Genomic DNA, 25,017 nt, shown 5'->3' on the forward strand with positions numbered 1-25,017 from the left:
TTCCTGAGCGTCATCAGCGTTTGCTAAAATAAATATATACAGAGACAAAAAATACAAAACTTACATCATCTGACAGAGATGTGTAAATGTCAAGCTTATGTATCTGACATTGACAACTTTATTCATACTACAATGCACTGGCTTTATATTAGCAATTCCAGTGAAAAAAAATCTAACCCTACATCCAAAATAGTGAAAAATATTAGAAAACAGTAAATTACTTCACAGATTGTCAAAATAACCTTATCTGACCTACCTATTTTACTCCCTCAGGTACAATTTTCCATTTAAAACACATATTCAAAAGTGGGTACACAACCTGTCCTCCACCACAGATATCATTGAGAGCTGGTTGACTGTACAAAACCTATGGATATATCTGGAAGCAGTGTTTGTCGGTGGAGACATTGCCAAGCAGCTTCCAAAGGTTAGCTGTAATTTATTTGAAATAAAATTCCCATATGGAAATGCATGATTAGACAAAGTAACCGAGTCTTGGATTGACTGGCAATTACATGATATTTGTTTTTTTTGACATCGAATGGTCTCACAACTGTGGTAGCATGCTTGTGGTGATCAGTGCTGGCATGTTAATGCTCAGTGCCACCAAGCATGGGCAGGCTCATGTTTAAGCTCATGCTCCTCTCACCGCCTACAATGAGCTGCTTCGAGCAGGAATGCGGCAAGTGGAAGGTGCAGAATCTTTGAACGGGGATGGAGGGTGGGCGGGGCGGGGTGGGGGGGGGGGGCGGCGGCTGGGGAAAACTGGTATCTCCTGGATATCAATTCTTCTTCTTAGGTGGTCCCTTTTATTGAGGATGACTTGCTTCCACACCAAAAAGAGATGAGTTCACAGGTGTTTCAATGAAGGACCTGACATTCCAGGACCCGAACTGCATGTTGAAGGGTGGAAGATGCCTGTGCGTGGATTTTTTTAACGTGTGGTGGCCGTTGCACGCCAGCCAGCACACGGGCTTGACAGAGCTAGGTCTTGATCCAGTGGCAAGGATTAACCAAGACGACTGGAGACCAGCTCTGCTGCACGAACCTAGTGCGCACACATATCGCAGTGTGGGCTGGCCCGTGCTGCCCCTGGACTCTTCTGGGCCCCAAACTCACGCCTCTGCTGGGCCCCGATCACGTCACTCTACAATCTTTCGCCGCTCCTTTGCCCAGACCTCTCCGCTCTTCTGCTGTTTGCCGTCTCTCCTGCTGTACCTGCTCACGCACCAATCAGCGACCTGGATTTTGGTGACATCCATTCCTGTCGCTCTTCTCCAAGTCATCGCCCTCCTGCACCAGCTCGCGTTGTTCCCTGAAGTGGCACGTCTCCACGCTGCCCCCGGTACGCCGCACCTCTGCTCCTTTTATGGCCCCGACCTGCGCTGGTGGTTTCTTGCAGGTCCCGTGGAGGCCCCGACCTATGAGGAACTCTAAACCATAGCCACCAGCTGCAGATTAGTTATCAATTAAAGGGGCATTAGCAGCAGAATGACAGAAAGATGCATGCTTGCCCTCTTAGCTACAAAATGTCAGTTGATGCAAGTAATGCATGTTAAACAAAGGTACCTCACTAACGTTAGCTGGTTTATGCAAAAGGCTTCAGACTCTCGGGAAACCAGCTTGTATTATGCTGAATCTAATTACCACCAGTATGAGACTATCACCCTGGCGAGGGACAGACTCACACTGAAAAGTCTGAATATTAAAAATCTGATTATAATTTCAGTATAAATGGCAAACAGGAACTCTAAACCATAGCCACCATGTGTTCTGTAACGGCACATTAAACAGTGGAAAAATTATACTCAGATATACAAACGTACGAAATTGACGGGCAGGAAAAGACCAGTTAGTCCATCAAGCCTGCCCCACACCAAGATGGCCGGAGCTTCATGACTGAACACTTAATCCCTCCCTCCCTCCGTAGCCATGTAATCTCCTGGGAGAGGCATGAAATCAGATTAAAAAAACCATGGCCAATAAGGGAAAAATATTCTGGAAAATTTCTCGAGCCCCTCAGGTGATCAAAACCAGTCCGGGAGATTACGTGGACCAAATGTTATCTATAAAACATTGTATATTAGGATATTAATTCCATTTAGTTATACAGCAAGGGAATTTGGAGATATTGGATTTGGGGATACTGGGCTCAAATTTCCCCAACCCCTTTTTCTGGCGCCCTCACCCGAGGTGCGCCGCTTTTGTCCGCCTCCAAGCGCACCGAAAATCTTCCTCCCGATTCTGGCCGCTCCCCAGCCTCTTCTCGGTGGTGGCGTAGTATGGCCCAGCGGATTGGGGGCGGAGCCAGGTCCCAGCGCTGAAAACAGTGCCAGGACCTCTGCACACACGCGCTAGAGTCTGCGCGCATGTGCAGTAGCTCCTGGCAGACCGAATCTGCAAACGCGCTGCAGGCTGTGTGGGAGGGGCCGAAGCACACCGTCCCTAGCCCTGGCCGAATGGGCTCCCTCATCAGTGGCCCGCTGCATTCCCTAAGGTCGGAGTTCTATTTTTTTTTTGTTATTTACTGATTGATTGATTGCTTATTACTTTGGTCTGGTGCTTTAGATGCAGGGTTCCTTATATAATTTTTTTGTTAATTAATTGCTTATTACTTTTTGTGCTTTGTTTCGTGCTTGGTGCAAATGTACTGCTTTGTTTAGTGCTTGGTGCTTTAAATGTATTTATGCTTCTTTAATGTTGTTGTGAAGGTGTTTAGTGCTGTGCAAGGTCCCCTTCTCCCGCATCTCTGGCTGCCTGCACTGATTTCTTAAGTCACCGCAAGGTTTTTTGAACGTACAAGGGTGCCCACTTACGCTGGCCTAAGTTAGCTTGGAATAACTTTTTGTTGGCTAAACTTGCTTAAATGGCTGGTAACGCCCCCTTTTGGAAAAAAAAACGAAACTAAAAAAAACCCAACTAACTCACTTACACTGGCGCAAATTAAATGGCCAGAATTGCAACTAAAAAGATACTCCAGAAAAATCAAGTTGCTCCAAAGTAAAAACGGAGCAACTCCTGGGGAAATTTGGGCCCATAGTCCCCAGGTTTATTTATATAAGCTGCGAGAACCATGTGACATTTTCTATATTCTGTGGGATCTGTAATAAACTTTCTTCCCATCCCCTCCAACAAATGCAGTGATAGAACCAGCAACTCATAATACAAAGTAAAAATATATAAGGCAGGAGTTTTAAAAGATTGCAAAATTAAAAGTGGTACAGTATAAGGAACAACAGACAAAATCGTACATGATGGTTTTCAATCTTAAAAAGTCAACCTGCAAAGATAAATCTACCAAGTCTATTGTGTCACAACAGGAAGCAAAGAGGTTTTCCAACATAGACAAGTCCTGGATGAAGATAATGAACCGTGCCCATGAAATTCCTAATGTAGTTCAGTGCTGCATGGGAGATGAAGCTATGGTCCAGCTGTTACCTCACCTTCTGGAGCAACTTGAAATATGTCAGAAATCATTAACTGGGTAAATGCTGTCACTGTGAAAAGCAGTGCTAATTTTGAGTTTACATATTTATTATTGTGATGAAATATTATTGCGACATTTACGTCAGTATTTTTAGGCAGGCTTGCGAGTGCACCAGTGGAAAACTCTGTCCCTGTTGTTTAAGAGAATGAGACTTTATTCAGTCCCCTTCCTCTTTCACTATCCCTTCCATTATTGGTCCTTGAATAGCTCTTTCAAAGAGCTGGTTCAGGCATGATGGGCCAAATGGCCTCTGTAATGTATGCACCTTTGAGTAAGCTCACAGGTTTGTAGAGCTGTTGCATTGTGAGTGGCTTAGCCAGTCACGTGATGTTCATAAGACTCAATAAAACCTCAGTCACTTGAGTCTAGGTCATCTATGATGAGGTATGCAGTTGTGAGCCTAGTGGATGAACTGGTGAGATGTGATGTGATTGTTAAATATTTGTTAATAAACCAACTGGTTCTTAATAGCAATGTGGTGCTATGAATTCTTAAGCAAAGAACCCGTGAAGCAAATACATTACAGCCTCCTTCTGTGCAGTATGATTCTATGATTCCAGGACCTTGCCCATATGATCTCATCCCTGGCCTCTGCCAAACAGTGCTGCTTTGTAGCTGAAAGTAAAAAGGTGCATTGATGGTGGCCCTGGAGACTCTGGGGCCGAAATTCAGCCTTCCAAAAAGGCCTCTTGCCACCAGAAAGCGGTGGCCAAGCAGCGGAGTCCAGTGGTTGCCAATTTTCGGTCGAATGGATGCCGCCAGCGAAATTCACCTTGGTAGATTTTCCGGCAGTTCCCACTTCTGCCTGTTGCTGCCGACCGGTTCTAAGTGCATCATCAAAGGGCACACCGCCAATCTCCTGCACCTCCAGCCAAATTCAGCTTCAAAAATCTATGATCTGCCGAGCGGTGCCCCCGACAGCTTTTTCTGTCAGTGCACCTTGTTGTCTGTGTGTGCGACTTGGCTGCACGGCGGCCATTAAAGGCAAGGGCACACTGCCTCGGCTGCCATATTTTTTTGCCAGCTCACTTCCAGATCGACCGGCCAAATATGCCCCTGGGTTCGGCTGGACCACCAACAGACAGCCTGACACCCCCTCTTGCTGGCCCGGCCGAAACCTTCTCTGGTGGCCCAAGAGACCTAACTAAAATGTTCACAAAGTTCGCAGTGACTCCCCCCTTTAAATAAAGGGGAGAGACATGGTGACGCACACGCATCATGACGTCATCACCACTCCGCTGATGATTGACAGCAGCGGTGACTCCGTCCTGCCTCCACTTCCGCCCCTCTTGTTGGCGATCTGCTGCGTACCGCCCCACTTCTGTCCACATCATGACTGACTTCTAGTCCGCTTAAAAAAAAAAAGGAGCTGAATTTCGTGAAAGAGGCGACCTCATCTGACGCGGCGGTGAAAACATTTAAAAAATGGGAGGTGCACCAGGTTTCGGGCGGGCTTGAATTTCGGCCCCTTTTCCTCTTTCCATATTCTCTATGGGCATGTGCCTAAGCTCAGTGACCATTGCCTTTTCTCTGACATGGCACAATGTGATGGAGCATGAATGTACCAATGTATCATCTCCAAATTATACCAAGTTATATCAATACTGAATTGATTCTGCAACATATCCTGAGGCTTCTGGTGTCATGATTGTGCCCTATCAATATATTGCAGGCCGATTCCATAGCACCAGAACAACAGAGAAAGAGCTGCAGCTGTTTTTAAGCTGTGACTAGTAATTTTGTTACTGCTCATCAGTCTCTCCACAATAAGTGGGGAAGTTACATAAAGGCCACTGAGTGAATCAAAATGTCTTTACGACGGGCTGCCTTGTTTACTCTATTGCTGTGCTGTGGATGTTAGAATCACCATTCATGGCATTGTTGTAAAGTAAATGGCCTACCATCTTGGGTATGATCTTGCAGCCCACATTGCTAACATTGGGGAATATCTGAATGATCAAGATAACAAGTGCAATTTTGCACTAACTGTGCATATGACTGTGCTGTATGAAGCAATTGTGGGCTTGTGAATATTGCATCTGTGCAATTCGTTGTTGTTGAGTCTGCAGTACAAATGGAGTAGGTTCTGCAGTAAGGGACCATTTCTGCAACATAATTTGGTATGAGGAGATCACAGTAGTACAGGCACAGGACTATGGAACTTAATAAGAAGGTACGGTCTTGTCGGAGTAGGATTGCTGTTCTTGTTACTGTAATGCAAATTATTTACTTGTTATTTCCCAGTGATGTATAGGAGGTGTTGAGCATGCTGAAACTAAGACTTACTTTTGACGATAAATTTGTCATTTTCTCTCCTGTTGCTATTAAATATCAGCTATCTGGAAAAGAAGCGTCTGATGTTTCCAAGGTTCTTCTTTGTATCAGACCCAACTCTGCTGGAGATCCTCGGCCAAGCCTCTGATTCTCATACTATACAAGCTCATTTGCTTAATGTATTTGACAATATTAAATCGGTCCTGTTCCATGAGAAGGTGAGTTTGAATTGCTCATGTACCTAATATAAGCAAATAACATGGATCCTTGTTGGAAAGCTTTTAGTATCATATTAGCCCCAACTACTAAAATAACACAATTACAGGACATGCAGCGAGTGCGTGGAAATTAGGTTAAAGTAGGTAGCTATGATCGAGGGCTAGCAGTGGAACATACTGGGCAAATGCTTTCTTCTGTTCTGAAATTTCTATGATTCTGACGTATTAATTTTAACTACAAAACATTTAAACCTTTTAATTCGGTTCACCTTGATTTTTCTAATTCTCTATTTGTCCCATTCTTGGTTCATTTAATTTTTTTTCATTTTTTTCCACCAAATTGAACTATCTCTATCTTTCCAACTGTTTTTATCTCTAAGAAGTTAAGATTTATACCATTAACCATACTTTAAGCCCAGAATTCAAAGATTGACATTTTCATTCACAGCCCAATATATTTATTATAGCCCAGTGTCATGTTTTTCCACTTCAAAACTCAGAAGGGCTGTTGGCTTGAGAATTATAGCTGGTGACCTCTGCAGTCTGGCAACATCCAGATAAGTAAACTTATGGACATTACTGTTATGTATGCATGTTAATGTATGTACTGTAACACTAGACCACTGAATGTACCTTCACCCTATATACACTATACCTGTACCACCAGAGGGTGCTGCTGCTGGAGACCTAAGGGTCACCTGTACACTGCAGGTAACCCAGTATAAAAGGGAGCTCACCTCTTGGTGACCTCACTCTAGGAGCTGCAATAAAGGACTAAGGTCACTACAGTTTAAGTACCATACCCTTACCTCATGGAGTCATTGTTAGAGTGCTTGCATACACAACAACTGGCGACGAGATTATGAATTTCCATGCACAATATATCAAACCTAAGCAACTTTCAACAATTCGCTGATGGGGAAGATTGGGATGCCTTTGTGGAAAGGCTAGAACACTTTTTCATCGCAAACGACCTGGCTGGGGACTCACCGATCTCACTGGCAAACAAGCGCAGAGCCATCCTGCTCAGCAGTTGTGGGACCACTATCCATGGCCTCGTCAGGGACCTGCTAGCCCCAGCGAAGATGACAACTAAGACTTATATGCGGAGCTCGTAACTTTAATACAAGAACAACTCAAACCTAAAGAGAGCATCCTCACAGCCAGACACTGGTTCTACATCCACCGGTGGCCTGAAGGTCGAAAAATTGCAAAATATGCTGCAGATCTGAGAAGATTGGCTGCACCGTGTGATTTTGGCGACCACCTCACCGAAGTACTAAGAGACATCTTCGTTATTGGAATCGGCCATGAGGGCCTCCTCCACAAGCTGCTCTCTGCGGACACTACGGTCACCCTGCAGAAGGCAATCAAAGTGAGTCAGGCATTCATGATTTTGGTCTGTGACTCCAAACGGATGATGACTCACACCCAGGACTCTAACCTGACGAAGCAAGACTGCTGCCCCGAGTCTCGCAACCATGAATCCAACTGGCTAGCCCCGTGCTGGCGCTGTGGAGAAAACCACAGGGCCCACCAGTGCCAATACAAAGACAATACCTGCAAAGGCTGCAACACTAAAGGTCACCTTCAGCGAATGTGTAGAAAAAGTTTTACTCAGAATCGCTGAAGAGTTGGCCGACCACCTGGGCTCCAGCACTGATGATGACGAAGCTGCTCAACCCCTGGAAGAGGAGTACGGAATACATATCTGCTGCACCGAGAGTACCCTGTGGAAAATGGAATTAGAAATCAACGGGATTCCAGTCTTGATGGAGATTGAGCCAGTCGTTGATGAATCAGACGGCCTTTGAGAAACACTGGGACAATCCCGCCAAATGACCCAAAATGTCCCCAATCCAGGCAAAGCTGCTCACCTACACAAAAGGCACCATCCCAGTCGTTGGCAGTGTGGAAGTCCAGGTATCCCATGGCGGCGCGATGCACAAGCTTCCCCTGTGGATTGTTGCCGGTGATGGTCCAACGCTGCTGGGAAGAAGATGGATGAAGCAAGTCCATATCTGTCGGAGCGACGAAGGCCTCCGGGCCCCGGCGAGCGACGTCCTACGTAGCCCCAAACTTGGATCCATCGCAGCACCTGAAAATCCTACCGTCCGACTCGACTACGTGGCGACAACACAAACTGCACAACTCAACGGCGAGATGATCCAACCTGAACGACCAGATCTCACCTTCCGGGCTCCAGTGGCAGGACTCCGAGGGAAGAAGATTGGCGCAGAAGGTAGATTCCCGGCGTCCATGGCAGAACATGGGGAGAAAAGGATCACCGCAGCCGACCTCGTGAAGATAGTGCCCGCACCACGAGGCGAAGCACCTGGAATCAAGATGGCCGCGACCAGACCACGAGGGGCAGCGTTGAGGGAGCAACACATGTCACCGAGTGGTGAACCTGATTGGGGTAAAGATTGCAAGGCCCTCTTAAAGGAGACCAGCAACCCAGAACAATTAAAGGGACAGTTCCACTCTTGGCACAGCGATGCCGGTGATATTAAAGATAAAAGTGTAATTAATGAATGCAGGTATATAAATGTACTGTTGAATGGTGATGCCGGCAATGCTAATGGGAGAAATGTAATGAATGCTTCAAAAAATGATCTAAGTGACAAGTTTGCACTGTTGAACAGTGATGCCAGTAATGCTAACATGACAAAGGTAACCTTTGTAAGTGACAAATGTGAAAGTGTAAAGAAGTATAACAATGTTGAAGTAGCTAGTTGCGATTGGAGCCAATTTATCATGTATGCTAATGATAGAATGAGAAATGATACCGGGTTCTACATGTATTATGACAATGCCAAAGGGAACCCCCCATGGGAAACACCCAGGTCCAGCGGGCTACCTGATCATGTAGCCTGCGCTTCCGGGACCAATGGGGTGCCCCAGGAAGGGTTCACACATATCCAATGGGAGGATACTCACTGCAGGGATAGCGGTCAATGGGCAGCACAGCCACCACCACTGGCAACCTGCCCCAGATCGGCCCTACCCCCCCGGCCACCAGGGCCAACACCAGGAGCAAGAGGCCAGTACCTTCCAGCTTTCCCGGTGGAACCTGGGATGACCAGACTTCCACCACCAATGGAGGACAAGGAGGCCACACTACCCTGTGGCCCTGCCCATCACTAAATGCCACCACCTACCCATTCTACAATGTATGTACCTTACCCATAATACTTGCTCCACCACTGCGGAATCCTCCAATACTGACACCTACATGGTCTATGTATGCGGGGGGGAGGGGGGGGGCGGGGGTAAGTGGATGTGTGCAGCCACGAACACATGGATCACACCCGGCACCCACACAACCCTCACCACAACCTTCCAACGTCCACTACTGATCACCTCCTCATGTCACGGCAATGAGGACTTGGGAAAGGCTTAGGGAGGTGTGTTGTTATGTATGCATGTTAATGTATACTTGACTGTAACACTTGACCACTGAATGTACCTTCACCCTGTATACACTATACTTGTACCACCAGAAGGTGCTGCTGCTGGAAACTTAAGGGTCATCTGTACACTGCAGGTAACCAAATATAAAAGGGAGCTCACCTCTTGGTGTCCTCACTCTAGGAGCTGCAATAAAGGACTAAGGTCACTACAGTTCAAGTACCACACCCTTGCCTCGTGGAGTCATTATTGGAGTGCTTGCATACACAACAGTTACAAAAAACATTAGAGCCAAAAGTCCTTGGCCCTTCTGGCACACTCAATCCCACTGTAACACCAGACTTTTTAACTGGAAGACCCTCTGCCTGCCCCTTAGGCCAGCGGCATAAAGTGGGGTGGGGGCAAGACCAGAATCAGACAACCAATGTAGGGGAGTTCCCCTAGCTCTAGTTCTTAGTGAAGCCATCATTGGGTGAGTGTAATGCCAAAAGGGAGAAGTGGGCCCCACCTGGGGGTCTAAGTTGAGATCGTGGCCTTAGCTCCAGAAACAATATACGGATTTCTTTAAAAAATATATTTTGAAGTTGGGGCCCTTACAAAAAGGAAACTGCCAAGTTGCCCTGGACTTTCTCGCCTGTTAGGACAGGCAAGCGCCTGGGGCATGCCTTTAGTGGCATGAGTACCTGCCATTCACATGGAAAAGAAGGATTCCCCCTGATCCCACGAACACTGGGGTCATCTCTTCCCCTTGTAAAATGTACTGAGAATTCTTTTCCACAAGCAAAGCTATCTAAATGCAAGTTGTTTTGGTTGCTGCTGTTGCACTGGTGCCAGCTTTCACTTTCTTTCCTGTGCTTTTACTAACTGTTTGTGCTGTAGCAGATTTGAATTCAAAGTTCTGTAATTTATTATCACCTGTAGGTGTGTAATACACTTCTTCATCTGTGCATCATCACCGTTCATCGATTTTTAAAGAGTTACACAAGTTATTACTTTTCTTGTATTCTACCTCCACATTCCTGTAACATTCCCCTTTAATGATTTGATAAAATATAAAGACGATTTGAAGTAACTAGGTTCACCAGAAAACTTTAGTGCTGAAATATTGTAAGGAATGTTTAGTGTCAAATCTCCAGAGTGCACTTTGTAAAAATATCAGCCTCTGGTGGTTGAAACGTACTGTTGCTGGGATTACGTTAATAAATAGAAAGTAAGACTTGCATCTACATAATGCCTTATCACATCTCACAGAAATAGCACAAAGTACTTCATGTGCAATGAATTATTTTGAAGTGCAGTAACTATTGTTATGTATTGTTAGGCAAAATTAGTACATTTTGTACACAGCAGGGTCTCACAAACAGCAATGAGATAAGATAACCAACAAATCTCAATTTTTGCTCATGTTGTTTGAGGAAAGAATGCCGACCAGAACTCTCGGAGAACTTCCTGCTCTTCTTTGAATAGTGCCATGGGATCTTTAACATCTATCTGCACAGGTACACAGGGCATCAGCGTAAAATCTCGTCCAAAGGACAGTAACTCCAACAATGCACTGGAGTGTCAATCTAGATTATATGCTCAGGCCAAGGAATGGAGCTTGCAGCCACAACCATCTGATTCAGTGGCGAGAGTTCTACCAATTTAGACAAGCTGACAAAATGTAAGGGCAAGATTTCTTCTCGTTTCTATTTCTAGCAACATTGTAAATGTGTTTGTGAAGACCTCCTCTGGTATTTCTAACCAAGTTGTAAATAGGTTCTTTTAGAATGTATCTGTGAATTAATTACAGATCTCAGCAGTGGAAATCTTTGCAATACATTAACAATGTCACACACATAATGACCAGAGGAATTCTTACCAATCAAGGTACTTAACCTATAGTCTGTAAAGTTTCATATAAAATTGAGAGATTAACATCAAATGATGTTTTAATGACCATGAGATGAGCTGTATATCTTATACAGAAATGTGATAAGCATTAAAAGCATGGGTCCCAGCACAATGCAATATTTTGGGTCACAACTCCACATTTTTGCTGTACAGATCTATGATCGTATATTGGCTGTATGCTCCAGAGAGGGGGACACTATTGAACTTGATAAGCCAGTTGCCACAGAAGGGAATGTTGAAGTTTGGCTAAATTCTCTGCTTAATGAGTCACAAAGTTCACTGCATGGCATTATTCGGAACGCTGCCTATGTAATACAGGAAGAGCATTTTAATCTAATTGAGTTCCTGAATACTTTCTGTGCCCAGGTAGGTGGTGAAATCAGGTATTTAGAATGTGGTTTTGTTCTTAATTCCAATGGAAAAATGTTTGTTTTGAAAGTTGACTATGATCCAAATTTATAACTTAACAAATTCTGTGTAAATTTGATTTTACTGGAAAAATCCTTTTAAAGGCTAGATCGCCAAAATTTCTTTGCTCCCAAAGGAGATTGTTTTATTAAATATATGCTTCAGTGAACATGACTTTCATATGCTTAGTATGTTAGAGTGTTGGTTTTGTCGGAGAGCTGAGTTCCTGGTGCTTCAAGTTCAGATGGTGGAGTTCAACACCTATCAGGTTTTTGACCTTCTAAGCATTGGTTTTGATGAATCAGCTAATTGAAAAAAATGTGAAGTTCAGATTAGAATTCAGTTCTTATATCATGCAACCTGCAGTGGCAGCCACAACTGAACTCTAAGAGCTCATTGTGCTTTGGAACCCAAAATGTTTAAATCAATCTGTTAGTCCATGTGGTGGTGAAAAAGATCAAACGTTATAATGCAAACTTTAATAAACTTGTTATTGATGCTCATCACAGGTTGGTCTTCTTGGAATTCAGATAACTTGGACTAGAGATGCACAGGATGCCTTGAGACTTGCAAAAGCTGACCGTAAAATCATGCAGACAACAAATCACTACTTTCTGGAAATCCTTAATATGCTGATCGATATGACAACCAAAGATTTAGATCTTAATGAGCGTGTGAAGTATGAGACACTAATCACCATCCACGTCCATCAGAGAGACATCTTCGATGAGCTGGTAATTGGTTTTACTGTCTCTTGACAATAGTGAATGTGATATTTTTTTCCGTTCTTAACTTGTACAAATATTAACTTATTTTTGGTGGGTGTCATATTTGTGTTATATCTTCAACACACAAAATACCATTATCGTAAATATTTCAAACCAGTTTTTATAATCTGAAATGAAATCCATGCAAAAGATTAGCAGAACTTTTCATTTCTCAATCAATTAATTTGGAAAAAATGGTGGGATAAATTTTGATATTTTTTCTACTTTCTAATGAGGTGTCACCCTAAAAAAGGTTTCAGCATACTTAAAAGGTTTTACTCCAACAGTATTGGTGTTGGTGTTGTTTTTATCTCCTTCTTCCCCTTCTCTTGTTGTATTCCATCTTTCATAACTGTTCAGAGACATATTTCCTCTGCACATGAAATGTATGTCTCTCCAATGTTTTTGGTAGACTAGGTAATATTAGGTGAATTTCCTTGGCTTGATATAGATGAGAGGTTCACATTTCGCAGATGAGAATGATATAGAGCGCAGTCTAAAAAGGGTAAAAAAATATTCAGCTTCTAGTTAGCGGGCTTCGGTGGTTATCTTTGCTGAGAAGCAGACCATCAACTATCGTTACATCGAGCCCACACTATATTCAGCTCTCAACAAATGAAAACAAACTTGCTGCATAATTTTGTTTTAAAGCAAATGGACAAGTTGTTTGTTGGGATCAAAATTACAAAGCGAGGTCTGTTTTTTTTATTTACATTTTTTACAGTGCCGGATGCAAATAAAATCACCGACTGACTTTGAATGGTTGAAGCAGTGCAGGTTCTACTTCAATGAAGATGCTGACAAAATGCAAATATCAATTACTGATGTCGATTTTATCTATCAAAATGAGTTTTTGGGATGCACTGACAGACTAGTTATCACTCCACTCACTGACAGGTACAAATTTTGCAGCTCTGCACTTGAATTGTTGAAGCCTGATTTATTGATGCAGTGTATTACTGGAAGGTGTGGACAAATTGCTTTATTGTTGCATATCATCCTTTATAGCCTATTGCATTCCTTCCTTACCCACTAACTAGTCCTACTTATCAAGCGACAAGTAAATTTCAATACCATTATCCAGGACTCTGTTGGAAAATATTCCTTAAATTTTGCTTCCTACCTTTCAATTTGAAGTGAACAAACCAATATGGGTTCATACAAGTAGTTTGTTCTGAACATGACCCGATCCCACTGAGCTCAAAGCATTAAGATTGCTGTCGAAGCTTACAGCACATGTCACAAATTTGCTCCAGACTTTTTCTCCTGACACAACAGCAACTCTGCTTTCTGACTCTCTTTCCTGCTGATCTGCCCTCTCTTTTCCTCTTATTTTTACCCTTGAAGTTGAGGAAAGCCAGAGCTGGTGTCAGTTGTTGCCCCAAGTGTCAGCATCAATTACCAAGCACTTCCAGATCGGGAGTAGTATGATGTAGACTAAAGGTTCATTCTACTCTGCTCAAAAATTGCTTTACCCCCCTAATCTTCAAGGAACAGCTTCTACTGTCATGTATGTAACCATCATGCAACGGCAATCTTCATGTAACTGTAACCTTCATGCAACTCCTGTACACTGTACTTTTACCCGAGAAATGCACACCCTGACCACAGGGGGTGAACTTGTGGGAGACACTCCTCACCTGGGTTTCTAGGTATAAAAGGGGAGGTCCCACCCAGGGTCAGCACTCCTTGGTCCTGGAAATAAAGGAAGGTCACATAGTGACTGTGTCTGCAGTACATGCCTCGTGTGAGTTTGTAGTACAGTGCAGGGATACCACATTTGGCGACGAGAAACGGGAATCACCGAACCACGAGGATGGCCACAGATAGCACAGAGGAACGTTACTGTGTGGGTAAGGACTGGGACGACTTCGTGGAGAGGCTCCAGCAGAGTTTTGTCACGAAGGACTGGCTGGGAGCGATAGCGGCTGACAAGCGGAGGGCGCATCTACTGACCAGCTGCGGACCACAGACGTATACGCTAATGAAAGACCTGCTCGCACCCCAAAAGCCAGTGGACAAGTCCTTTGAAGAGCTCAGCCAGCTGATCAGTGAGCATCTCAAGCCAGCGAGTAGCGTACACATGGCCCGGCACCGGTTCTACACACACCTGCGTCTGGAGGGACAAAACATCTCGGACTTCGTTGCAGACGTGCGGCGCTTGGCCAGTCTCTAAGTTCACAGATGCCTGCAGGGGGGAGATGTTAAGGGATTTTTTCATTGAGGGCATTAATCATGCTGGGATTTTCAGGAAGCTCATAGAGGCCAAGGACTTGACTTTACAAGGGGTGGCATTGATAGCTCAGACCTTCATGGCAGGGGAAGAGGAGACCAAAATAATTTACACGCGCAGCCCTGGTCCCAACGTGGCGATGGACCAGGGAGTTAACATGGTGAACGCGGCACTGGACCCCGCAGGCAGGCAAGGGCATTTCGAAACCGCCCAGGCAGCAACAGACTTTAGGGTGGGCCCGCAACAGGGACAATGGAAAGAGGATTGGCAATTCACGCCATTACGAGGAACAATGCGTCCCGCGATGCGACCATTAACACTCACCATCAGAGTGCTTAGAAACAACCAAATGGGCAATCTGAGAGGAATGCCTGGTAACAGTCCTTTTATTAACAACAATCTCAGTTCATGCTGGAGGTGTGGGGGTAGACATACTGCGAAAAGCTGCAGGTTCCAGCAATATGCCTGTAGGATTTGTAACGTCAGTGGACACTTGGCCAGGATGTGCAAAAAGGCTGTAGCGAGGCTAATCTGCGAGACAGAGGAACCAGACGAGGGGTCTGCAATGCAGGATGATGCCTGGGGAAAAGCCATGGATGCTGAAATTCAGCGGGTTCACATGGCTGACGTCCACAGCTCAGACACTAAAACGCCACCCATGATGATGAAAGTTTTATTGAATGGCATCCCGGTGCGCATGGAGCTGGATACGGGAGCTAGCCAGTCACTTATGAGCGGCCAACAATTTGAGAGACTATGGCCACACAGAGCTAGCAGGCCCAAACTGGAACGCATTGACATGCAGCTACGGACGTACACCAAACAGATCATCCCAGTGCTAGGCAGTGCAAACTTGGCGGTAACATATAATGGATCACAGAACCGGCTGCCACTCTGGATCGTCCCGGGAAATGGCCCCATGCTTTTGGGGAGGAGTTGGCGAGCTGAGATGAATTGGAAATGGAGGGATGTGCACGCCATTTCATCCGTGGAGCGAACGAAGTTCATGCTCACAGGTCCTATAAAAATTCGGGTCACTGTTTCAACCCGGCGTCGGAACGTTCAAGGGCACTAAAGTAGTGATACGCATCACTCCGGATGCCAGACCAGTGCACCACAAATCCAGAGCGATGCCATATATGATGCGTGAGAAAATTGAAAGTGAATTGGACAGGCTGCTCAGAGAGGGCATAATTTCGGCCATTGAATTCAGCAACTGGGCAAGTCCCATCGTTCCTGTCCTTAAAGCAGATGGCTCGGTCAGGATTTGTGGCGACTACAAAGCCACCATCAAACAAGTGTCGCTGCAACACTAATACCCGTTCCCGAGAGCGGAGGACCTTTTTGCCACTCTGGCAGGTGGCAAGCTGTTCACGAAGTTGGACCTCACTTCGGCCTACATGACTCAGGAACTGGCTGAAGAATCCAAACTTCTGACCACCATCATGACGCACGAGGGATTATTTGTCTATAACAGGTGTCTGTTTGGCATTCGTTCGGCGGCAGCTATCTTTCAGAGAAACATGGAAAGCTTGCTCAAATCCATTCCTGGAACAATCGTATTCCAAGACAACATCCTTATAACGGGTCGAGACACCGAGGAACACCTCCACAACCTGGAGGAGGTGCTACGCCGACTGGACCGGGTAGGCTTGCGGCTGAAAAAGGCCAAGTGTGTGTTTTTGGCCCCAGAGGTCGAGTTTTTGGGCAGGAGGGTTGCCGCAGACGGGATCCAGCCCACTGAATCCAAAACAGAGGCGATCCGCCGGATGCCCAGGCCCGGCAACACGTTGGAGTTGCGATCATTCCTGGGACTTTTGAACTATTTTGGGAACTTTCTGCCGAACTTAAGCACATTGTTAGAGCCGTTACACATGCTCCTGCGTAAAGGTTGTGAATGGTTTTGGGAGGACTGTCAAGAACGGGCTTTCAATAAGGCGAGGAACCTGCTGTGTTCTAACAAACTGTTGACTTTGTATGACCCCTGTAAAAAACTGGTTTTACCGTGCGATGCATCATCCTACGGGGTTGGGTGTGTGTTCTTCAGGGTAATGATGACGGCCGACTCCAACCGGTGGCTTATGCCTCCAGGTCACTCTGCCAGGCAGAGCGTGGATACGGCATGGTCGAAAAGGAAGCACTCGCTTGTGTTTACGGTGTGAAAAAGATGCACCAGTACCTTTTTGGTAGACGGTTCGAGCTAGAAACGGACCACAAGCCGTTAACATCCCTGTTGTCCGACAGCAAAGTTGTCAATGCCAATGCGTCAGCTCGCATACAGCGATGGGCTCTCATGCTGGCTGCGTATGACTACACCATATGGCACCGGCCAGGCACCGAAAATTGCGCTGACGCGCTCAGCAGGCTCCCACTGGCCACCATCAAGGGGGCGTCGGAGCAGAGCGCTGTGATGGTCATGGCCGTTGAGGCTTTTGACACCGCAGGCTCCCCCATCACAGCCCACCAGATCAAACTCTGGACCAACAGAGACCCCCTCCTATCCATGATAAAGAAATGTGATCTGACTGGGGATTGGGCGCCCGCACACAAGGCATGCCCCGAGGAGGTCAGACCGTTTCAGAGATGGATGGATGAGCTCTCCATCCAAGCTGACTGCCTGCTATGGGGCAGCCGGGTAGTCATGCCCCAGAAAGGAAGGGAAGCGTTCATCAGGGAACTCCAAAGCAAGCACCCTGGCATCGTGTTAATGAAAGCCATTGCCCGGTCGCATGTATGGTGGCCGGGGATTGACTCAGACCTGAAAAACTGGGTTCGCAGGTGCACAATATGTGCCCAGCTGGGCAATGCCCCCAGGGAGGCCCCACTCAGCCCGTGGCCCTGGCCCACCAGGCCATGGTCACGTATTCATGTAGACTATGCGGGCCCGTTCATGAGGAAAATATTCCTGATCGTTGTCGATGCATACTTGAAGTGGATCGAGTTCATCATATTAAACTCGTGAACGACATCCATCACCGTGGAGAGTCTGCGTACGGTTTTCGTGACCCACGGCTTGCCCGACATCCTGGTTAGCGACAATGGCCCGTGTTTCACCAGCCATGAATGTCGGGCAATGGTATCAAACACGTCTGGACAGCGCCGTTCAAGCCGGCTTCCAATGGCCAGGCGGAACGTGCGGTCCAAGTCATAAAACAGGGCATGCTACGCATCCAAGGACCTTCCCTTCAGTACCGCCTATCGCGCCTCCTGCTGGCCTACAGATCCCGCCCACACTTGCTCAGGGGAATCCTGCCAGCGGAACTCCTCATGAAACGCATGCTTAAAATGCGGCTGTCCCTCATTCACCCAGCCCTGGCAGACATTGTTGAGGGCAAGCGCCAGTCCCAAACCGAGTTCCATGATCGAAACTCAAGGGGGTGGTGTATAGAAATGGATGACCCGGTATTTGTTCTTAACCATGCTTTGGGACCCAAGTGGCTTGAGGGCACAGTAATTGGTAAAGAAGGGAATAGGGTCATAGTGGTCAGACTAAACAATGGGCAGATATGCCGCAAACACTTGGACCAAGTAAAGAAAAGGTTCAGCATAGACACGGAGGGACCTGAAGAAGAGCATGAGATGTCACCCACACCACTGCCAGTGGATGAGCAACAAGGACAGTCCACAGCATGCACAGTCCCTGCGGCCAGCCCTGACAGGCCGGAATCACCTCAGGTGACAGAGACGCATGCCGAGGCTCAGCCACCAGAGCCACAACTGCGGCGCTCCACGAGAGAGCGTCGACCACCTGACAGACTTAACCTTTGACACAAAAAGACGTAAGGGGGGAGGTGATGTCATGTATGTAACCATCATGCAACGGTAATATTCATGTAACTGTAACCTTCATGCAACTCCTGTACACTGTACTTATACCCTAGAAATGCATACCCTAACCACAGGGGGTGAACTTGTGGGAGACACTCCTCACCTGGGTTTTCAGGTATAAAAGGGGAGGTCCCACCCAGGGTCAGCACTCCTTGGTCCTGGGAATAAAGGTAGGTCACATAGTGACTGTGTCGGCAGTACATGCCTCGTGTGAGTTTGTAGTACGGTGCAGGGACACCACAAATATAATTCTCCATTTCTACACTGGCCATGCTGTGTCCTTTCTGAGTGACAGTACTAATATAGTTCATGTTGTGGACTGCTTTATGCTGTGGGTCCACAAAGGGCTGAGTTGCGATTGCTCAAACTCATTGCACAAAAGATCTCACAGCCAGTAGAGAGAGAGAAAGAGAGTGAGCGAGGGAGAAAGTTGGAGTTACAGTCCTTTGGATGAGATGCTAAACTGAGGCCCTGTCTACCTGTGCAGGAGGATGTTCTAGATCCTAGTGTCAGCTGTGGTTCAGCTGTAGAACTCTTGCCTCTGAATCAGAAGATTGTGGGTTCAAGTCCCACTCTAGGGATTTGAGCAAAAAATTTAGGCTGACACTCCAGTGCAATGCTGAGGGAATGCTGCACTGTTAGAGGTGCCGTCTTTCAGCTGAGACATTAAACTAAGGCCCTGGTGGACGTAAAAGACCTATAGCACGAAAGAGTAGGAGAGTGACCTGGCCAATATTTATCCCGTAATTAACATCAATAAAACAGATTGTCACATTGCTGTGCATAATTGGCTGATGTGTTTCCTACGTTGCAACAGTGACTACACTTTAAAAGTACAAGTTGGATCTCCCTTATCTGACACCCTCAGGTCCTGGCCTGTGTTGAAGGGATTTTTCCAATGAGGGAAAGTCGACGGCCCGAGGAGCGGGGGATGGGGGGGGTGGTGATTGGCACTCTGGGCGGGCGCGAAGAGTTGGCGGGCCCTTTGCGGGCCGTGAAGAAAGTGTCAGCATGGCCCTTGCGGGTGTTGGCGCGACCCCAGTGGACCGAGTTGGGGTGGAGGTCGGCTGCGTTCTGCACATGCGCCCCCCCCCCTCCCTTCCCCACTCCCCCCACGCTCTGCCGGAATCATGCCGGACGAGGGGTGGTGCCGAATAAGGGAGTCCCGGATAAGGGAGGTCCAACCTGTACTTCTTTGGCTTTAAAGCGCTTTGGGATGTCCTGAGGTCATGAAAGTCACTATGTAAATATGTCTTTCTTTTTCAGACACTATTCAGGCTCAGATTCTAACGATGAAAGGATAGTGTGCTATTTCACTGTAATATCCAGTCTCTCGTAATTGGCCCGAGTTTAATTTTGGATGCCTTTCAGCTTATATCTTACTGAAGGCCAATAAATCCCCAGGGCCTGATAGTCTGCATCCCAGAGTACTTAAGGAAGTGGCCCTAGAAATAGTAGGTGCATTGGTGGTCATTTTCCAACATTCCATGGACTCTGGTTCAGTTCCTATGGATTGGAGAGTAGCTAATGTAACCCCACTTTTTAAAAAGGAGGGAGAGAGAAAACAGGGAATTATAGACAGGTTAGCCTGACATCTGTGGTGGGGAAAATGCTGGAATCAATTATTAAAGATGTAATAGCAGCGCATTTGGAAAGCGGTGTCAGGATCGGTCCAAGTCAGCATGGATTTGTGAAAGGGAAATCATGCTTGACAAATCTTCCAGAGTTTTTTGAGGATGTAACTAGTAGAGTGGATAAGGGAGAACCAGTGGATGTGGTGTATTTGGACTTTCAAAAGTCTTTTGACAAGGTCCCACACAAGAGATTAGTGTGCAAAATCAAAGCACATGGTATTGGGAGTAATTTATTGGCTTGGGCAGACAGGAAGCAAAGAGTGGGAATAAACGGGAGCTTTTCAGAATGGCAGGCAGTGACTAGTAGGGTGCCGCACGGCTCAGTGCTGGGACCCCAGATATTTACAATATATATTCATGATTTAGCCGAAGGAATTGAATGTAATATCTCCAAGTTTGCAGATGACACTAAGCTGGGTGGCAGTGCGAGCTGCGAGGAGGATACTAGGAGGCTGCAGGGGGACTTGGACAGGCTAGGTGCATGGGCAAATGCATGGCAGATGCAGTATAATATGGATAAGTGTGAGGTTATCCACTTTGGTGGCAAAAACAGGAAGGCAGATTATTATCTGAATGGTGACAGATTAGTAAAAGAGGAGGTACAATGAGACCTGGGTGTCATGGTACATCAGTCATTGAAGGTAGGCATGCAGGTACACCAGGCAGTAAAGAAAGCAAGTGGCATGCTGGCCTTAATAGCTAGGGGATTTGAGTATAGGAGCAGAGAGGTCTTACTGCAGTTATACAGGGCCTTGGTGAGACCACACCTTGAGTATTGTGTGCAGTTTTGGTCTCCTAATCTGAGGAAGGACATTCTTGCTATTGAGGGAGTGCAACGAAGGTTCATCAGATTGATTCCCGAGATGGCAGGACTGACATATGAAGAAAGACTGGATCGATTAGGCTTATATTCACTAGAATATGGAAGAATGAGAGGGGATCTCATAGAAACATATAAAATTCTGACTGGATTGGACAGGTTAGATGCAGGAAGAATGTTCCCGATGTTGGGGAAGTCCAGAACCAGGGGTCACAGTCCAAGGATAAGGGGTAAGCCATTTAGGACCGAAATGAGGAGAAACTTCTTCACTCGGAAAATTGTGAACCTGTGGAATTCTCTACCACAAAGTTGTTGAGGCCAGTTCGTTAGATATATTCACAAGGGAGTTAGATGTGGCCCTTACGGCTAAAGGGATCAAGGGGTATGGAGAGAAAGCAGGAATGGGGTACTGAAGTTGCATGATCAGCCATGCTCATATTGAATGGTGGTGCAGGCTCAAAGGGCAGAATGGCCTACTCCTGCACCTACTTTCTATGTTTCTATATTATAATAAGATGTTAGAATTTAAGAACTTTTTTTGTTTTCGTTACATATTTCCAATTAGCATATAGTATGTCAGAAGCATGAAGTTTTCTATCCATGTTGCTGTTTCAGCACTTAGCATATGTGCATAAAGTAACAATTACTGGGAGCAGTGAGATGAAAATTATTTTTACTCTCAGTATTGGCTTCCTGTGACCCTTAGCAGAATCAATTTGTTGATGTACATTTCAAAAACCTCCACAAAAGACAAAAATGCTATAACTATTTAAAAAATCTGAGAGATAGAATTGCAACACATTGGCCCAGATTTTCCTGGAGCCATTGGGCTAGATTTTCCACTTTTTTTGCATGCTTAACGCCCACTTAACATCCATTTTACCACTGAAATGACGTATAATGCCTATATATCACCCATTTAGCCAGAAAATGGAAACTGACGGGCATTTTTCGGACACTTATCGCCAAGCGTTACTTTCCCCATGTGCGTAACGTCGGGAAAAAATAATACCGTCCGCCCACTTTTTTGGGGCGGAATCATCAGAATGGGCGAAATCAACACCCATAATATTGCCCAGCGTTAGTTTCCGCACGGAGTTAACGCCGAGATTCAATAATACCGCCCGCCCACTATTTTTTTGACGTAGAGATCACAATTTGCTGAAACTAATGCCCAGGAGATCGCCCAGCATCATTTCACCACCTCGCACACATATCGCCCATAATATCGCTCGCCCAAAAAGCCGCCCGGATAAAGTGGAACTGATCTGAACTAATCCCAGCGGTGTGGATGCCATTTTTTAAATCGCAGGTCGCTTCATTCAAAAGGCTGCTTCAACTTCGGAGGAGTTTGGATTGACTCTGGAGTTCTCCTCAGGTGAAGTGACCATCTCAACAGGCATATTTTCAGACTCTGGACTATTGGTGGTTTACTCTAGTTTTATTTTAGTGAGGAAATTATTGCTTCTGATCAATCACTATTATACGTTCATTGCAATGGGGCCAGCCATTTCTCAGCCTGCATCGATTAATTCGCAGATGCTGCAGAGTGCAGATGGCTCAATGTGTGATGCACATCATTATGTGCCCAATTTAAGATGTGCAAGAATGAGGAGGAGGTCCAGACCATACACACCTCGCACGTACAGGGAAAAGAGGTCTTACCTCAATGTGTCCGAGCACACCTGCCTTCGGAAACTGCGTTTCCACAAGGTTGGGATCAATGAAATATCTGAGCTCATAGGCCACATATGCAGCCTGCCATCAGGACATCAGTGTCGGTCGAGGTCAAGGTCACTGCAGCACTGTCTTTCTACGCGTTCGGTTCGTTTCGGGCCTCCGCGGTTGAGATTTTCCCTCTGTCTCACCATGCCACCCATCGCTGCATTAGACAGGTCACAGAGGCCCTGTATGCGCGAAGGATGGACTTTATCAGCTTCCCCCCACGGAGGCTCAGACTGACAGGACTGGAGCATTCTACTGCATTGCTAAGTTCCCCAGAGTGCAGGGAGCAATACAGTGCACTCACATCGCCATGTGGGCACCTTCTCAGGACCCAGAGCTTTTTCGTAACAGAAAAGGATTTCACTCCCTGAAGGTCCAACCAGTTGTCAACCACAACCAGATAATAATGGCAGTGAATGCCAAATGTCCGGGCAGCTTCGATGAGGCTCACATCCTGCGTGAGAGCACTGTCTCTGACATCTTTAAGAGTCAGCCACAAGAACAATGCTGGATGCTTGGTGATAACCGATATGGCCTAGCCACCTGGCTGATGACCCCTTTGCGTGACACCCACACCAAGGCCGAGAAGCGATACAACCAGAGTCACAGAGACACATGCAATATGGTTCAGAAAACAATAACTATGCTTAAGCAGCGCCTCAGATGTCTGGACCACTCAGGAGGGGAGCTACGATGCAACCCTGAGCAAGTAGCTAAATTCCTGATCATGTGCTCCATGCTGCACAACCTGGCTATCAGGAGGGGACAAGAATTGCCAGAAGGGACTGATGCTCCACCTCAGGAGAGAGAGGAAGAGGACGATGAAGGGCTGAACGCTGACCTAGGGCCAGACAATCAGGCTGGCTATGCAACCATGCCCACGACCCCCTCCAGACCGCAGGAAAGGGCCCGTGGCGGCTACATAGCTGCAAGACTCTTACGTCAGGAGCTGATATCTGAACGATTTGCCTGAAAGAACGTCGCTGTGAGTGACAACGCTGACACACTGCTGTGTGTGTGCGGCTCAGACTTCAATGGTGCCCATCACCTTGGTGCCAGTTAAAGTATACGTTAAGTTTTATTTAACCCTTTCATGTTAAGGAATCACCAGTGTGTAACGGTCCAGCTATCTGCTATCTGAGACAATGCGCAACAAGGTTATGTTCAATAACATTTTTTTATACCAACATTGGTCTGAAATCATAAGTATCACGGGCAAAAACACCCCACCCCCGCCCACACCCCACTTTTTTCACCATTGACATCAATCAGATGTTCAACATATCTCTCTCTGTCTCCTCTTCTGCACATGTCATGATGATCCTTGACCTCCTGAATCGTGGGAATTGAGCGTTGCCATGCCATTGCTAAGGACGGCAACACTTTACGGCAGAAGGTCAGAGAGATTTAACGCTATCACCCATTTCATATCACTCGCGGTAATGCCTAATTTCAAAAATAGAGACAAGGTGCTTTGAGAATGGGCGAGAAGCCGGCGATCTGAAAACCCATTTTTACTGCCCACGCCGGAAATAACACCTATTTTTGGGCGATCTGCACAAAAGTGTAAAATCTAGCCTATAATAAAGGTGCATCTACGTGGCAGTTACAGTGCAAAAGCCACAGGAAGTTATGGGGTTAAATTTTTGGGTCGTTGGCGACCCTGTTTTCGCCGGGTTTTGATCCTCCGCAAAGAAAAATGGGGTGGGCAACTGTTTTGCATCCAGGTGCGATCCCCAGGTTGGTTGTTGCAGTGGCGCGTAGAAGCACCGCCAGGGAGAGCTGCGCCAGGTGTGCAATGGCGTGTATTGTGCGCCCCACGATGACTGCCAGGGAAAACACAGCAGTGAAGCTCTGCCAGCGACGGTGAGTTGGATAAACTGCAAAAGAGATAAGTTGAAGTTTTCAAAGGGCTCTATTTTCCCTAGTGATTTGTGCCGGTTTTTTCGTGTAAGTTTAAAAAAATTAAAGTTTACCCAAGTAATGTGCGCGCGCGTAACTCAGTTAGTTCTGATTTCTTTAGGTTTTTTTTGCGTCATAGGGGAATGTCTACGGCAGTTTTTGTCAATGATGGAAGTTTTCCCTAAAAAAATTTCTCCTGGGTCGGCGTATGTGACCACTCCCGAAAAACCTTCTGGTAAGTTAAGAAAAAGCAGCGCACATTGAAAAATAGGCGCAGAAAGATGCCATTCTTTTTCAGCAAAGTTTTGGAGGGAGTCAAGAAGACTTAAATATGCATAATAAAGACTACATTTTTTACCTTATATCGCAGTAAATGGAAGTTTGATGGAATTCTGTAAGTTTTCACATTTTTTCAAC

General features: G+C 46.1%; 1 protein-coding gene across 1 annotated transcript in view; it reads left to right on the forward strand.

Moving 5' to 3' along the window:
• Nucleotides 1–25,017, forward strand: part of LOC139278184 (dynein axonemal heavy chain 5-like) — a 382,562-nt gene that overhangs the window by 158,865 nt on the left and 198,680 nt on the right. Inside the window, exons 31-36 of the mRNA XM_070896837.1 lie at nucleotides 274–427; nucleotides 3,321–3,484; nucleotides 5,823–5,979; nucleotides 11,437–11,649; nucleotides 12,201–12,425; nucleotides 13,183–13,355. Coding sequence (XP_070752938.1) covers nucleotides 274–427; nucleotides 3,321–3,484; nucleotides 5,823–5,979; nucleotides 11,437–11,649; nucleotides 12,201–12,425; nucleotides 13,183–13,355 — 1,086 coding nt within the window. The remainder of the gene's footprint in view (nucleotides 1–273; nucleotides 428–3,320; nucleotides 3,485–5,822; nucleotides 5,980–11,436; nucleotides 11,650–12,200; nucleotides 12,426–13,182; nucleotides 13,356–25,017) is intronic.

The sequence above is a fragment of the Pristiophorus japonicus genome, chromosome 13, assembly GCF_044704955.1.
Source record: "Pristiophorus japonicus isolate sPriJap1 chromosome 13, sPriJap1.hap1, whole genome shotgun sequence".
Lineage (NCBI taxonomy): Eukaryota > Metazoa > Chordata > Chondrichthyes > Pristiophoridae > Pristiophorus > Pristiophorus japonicus.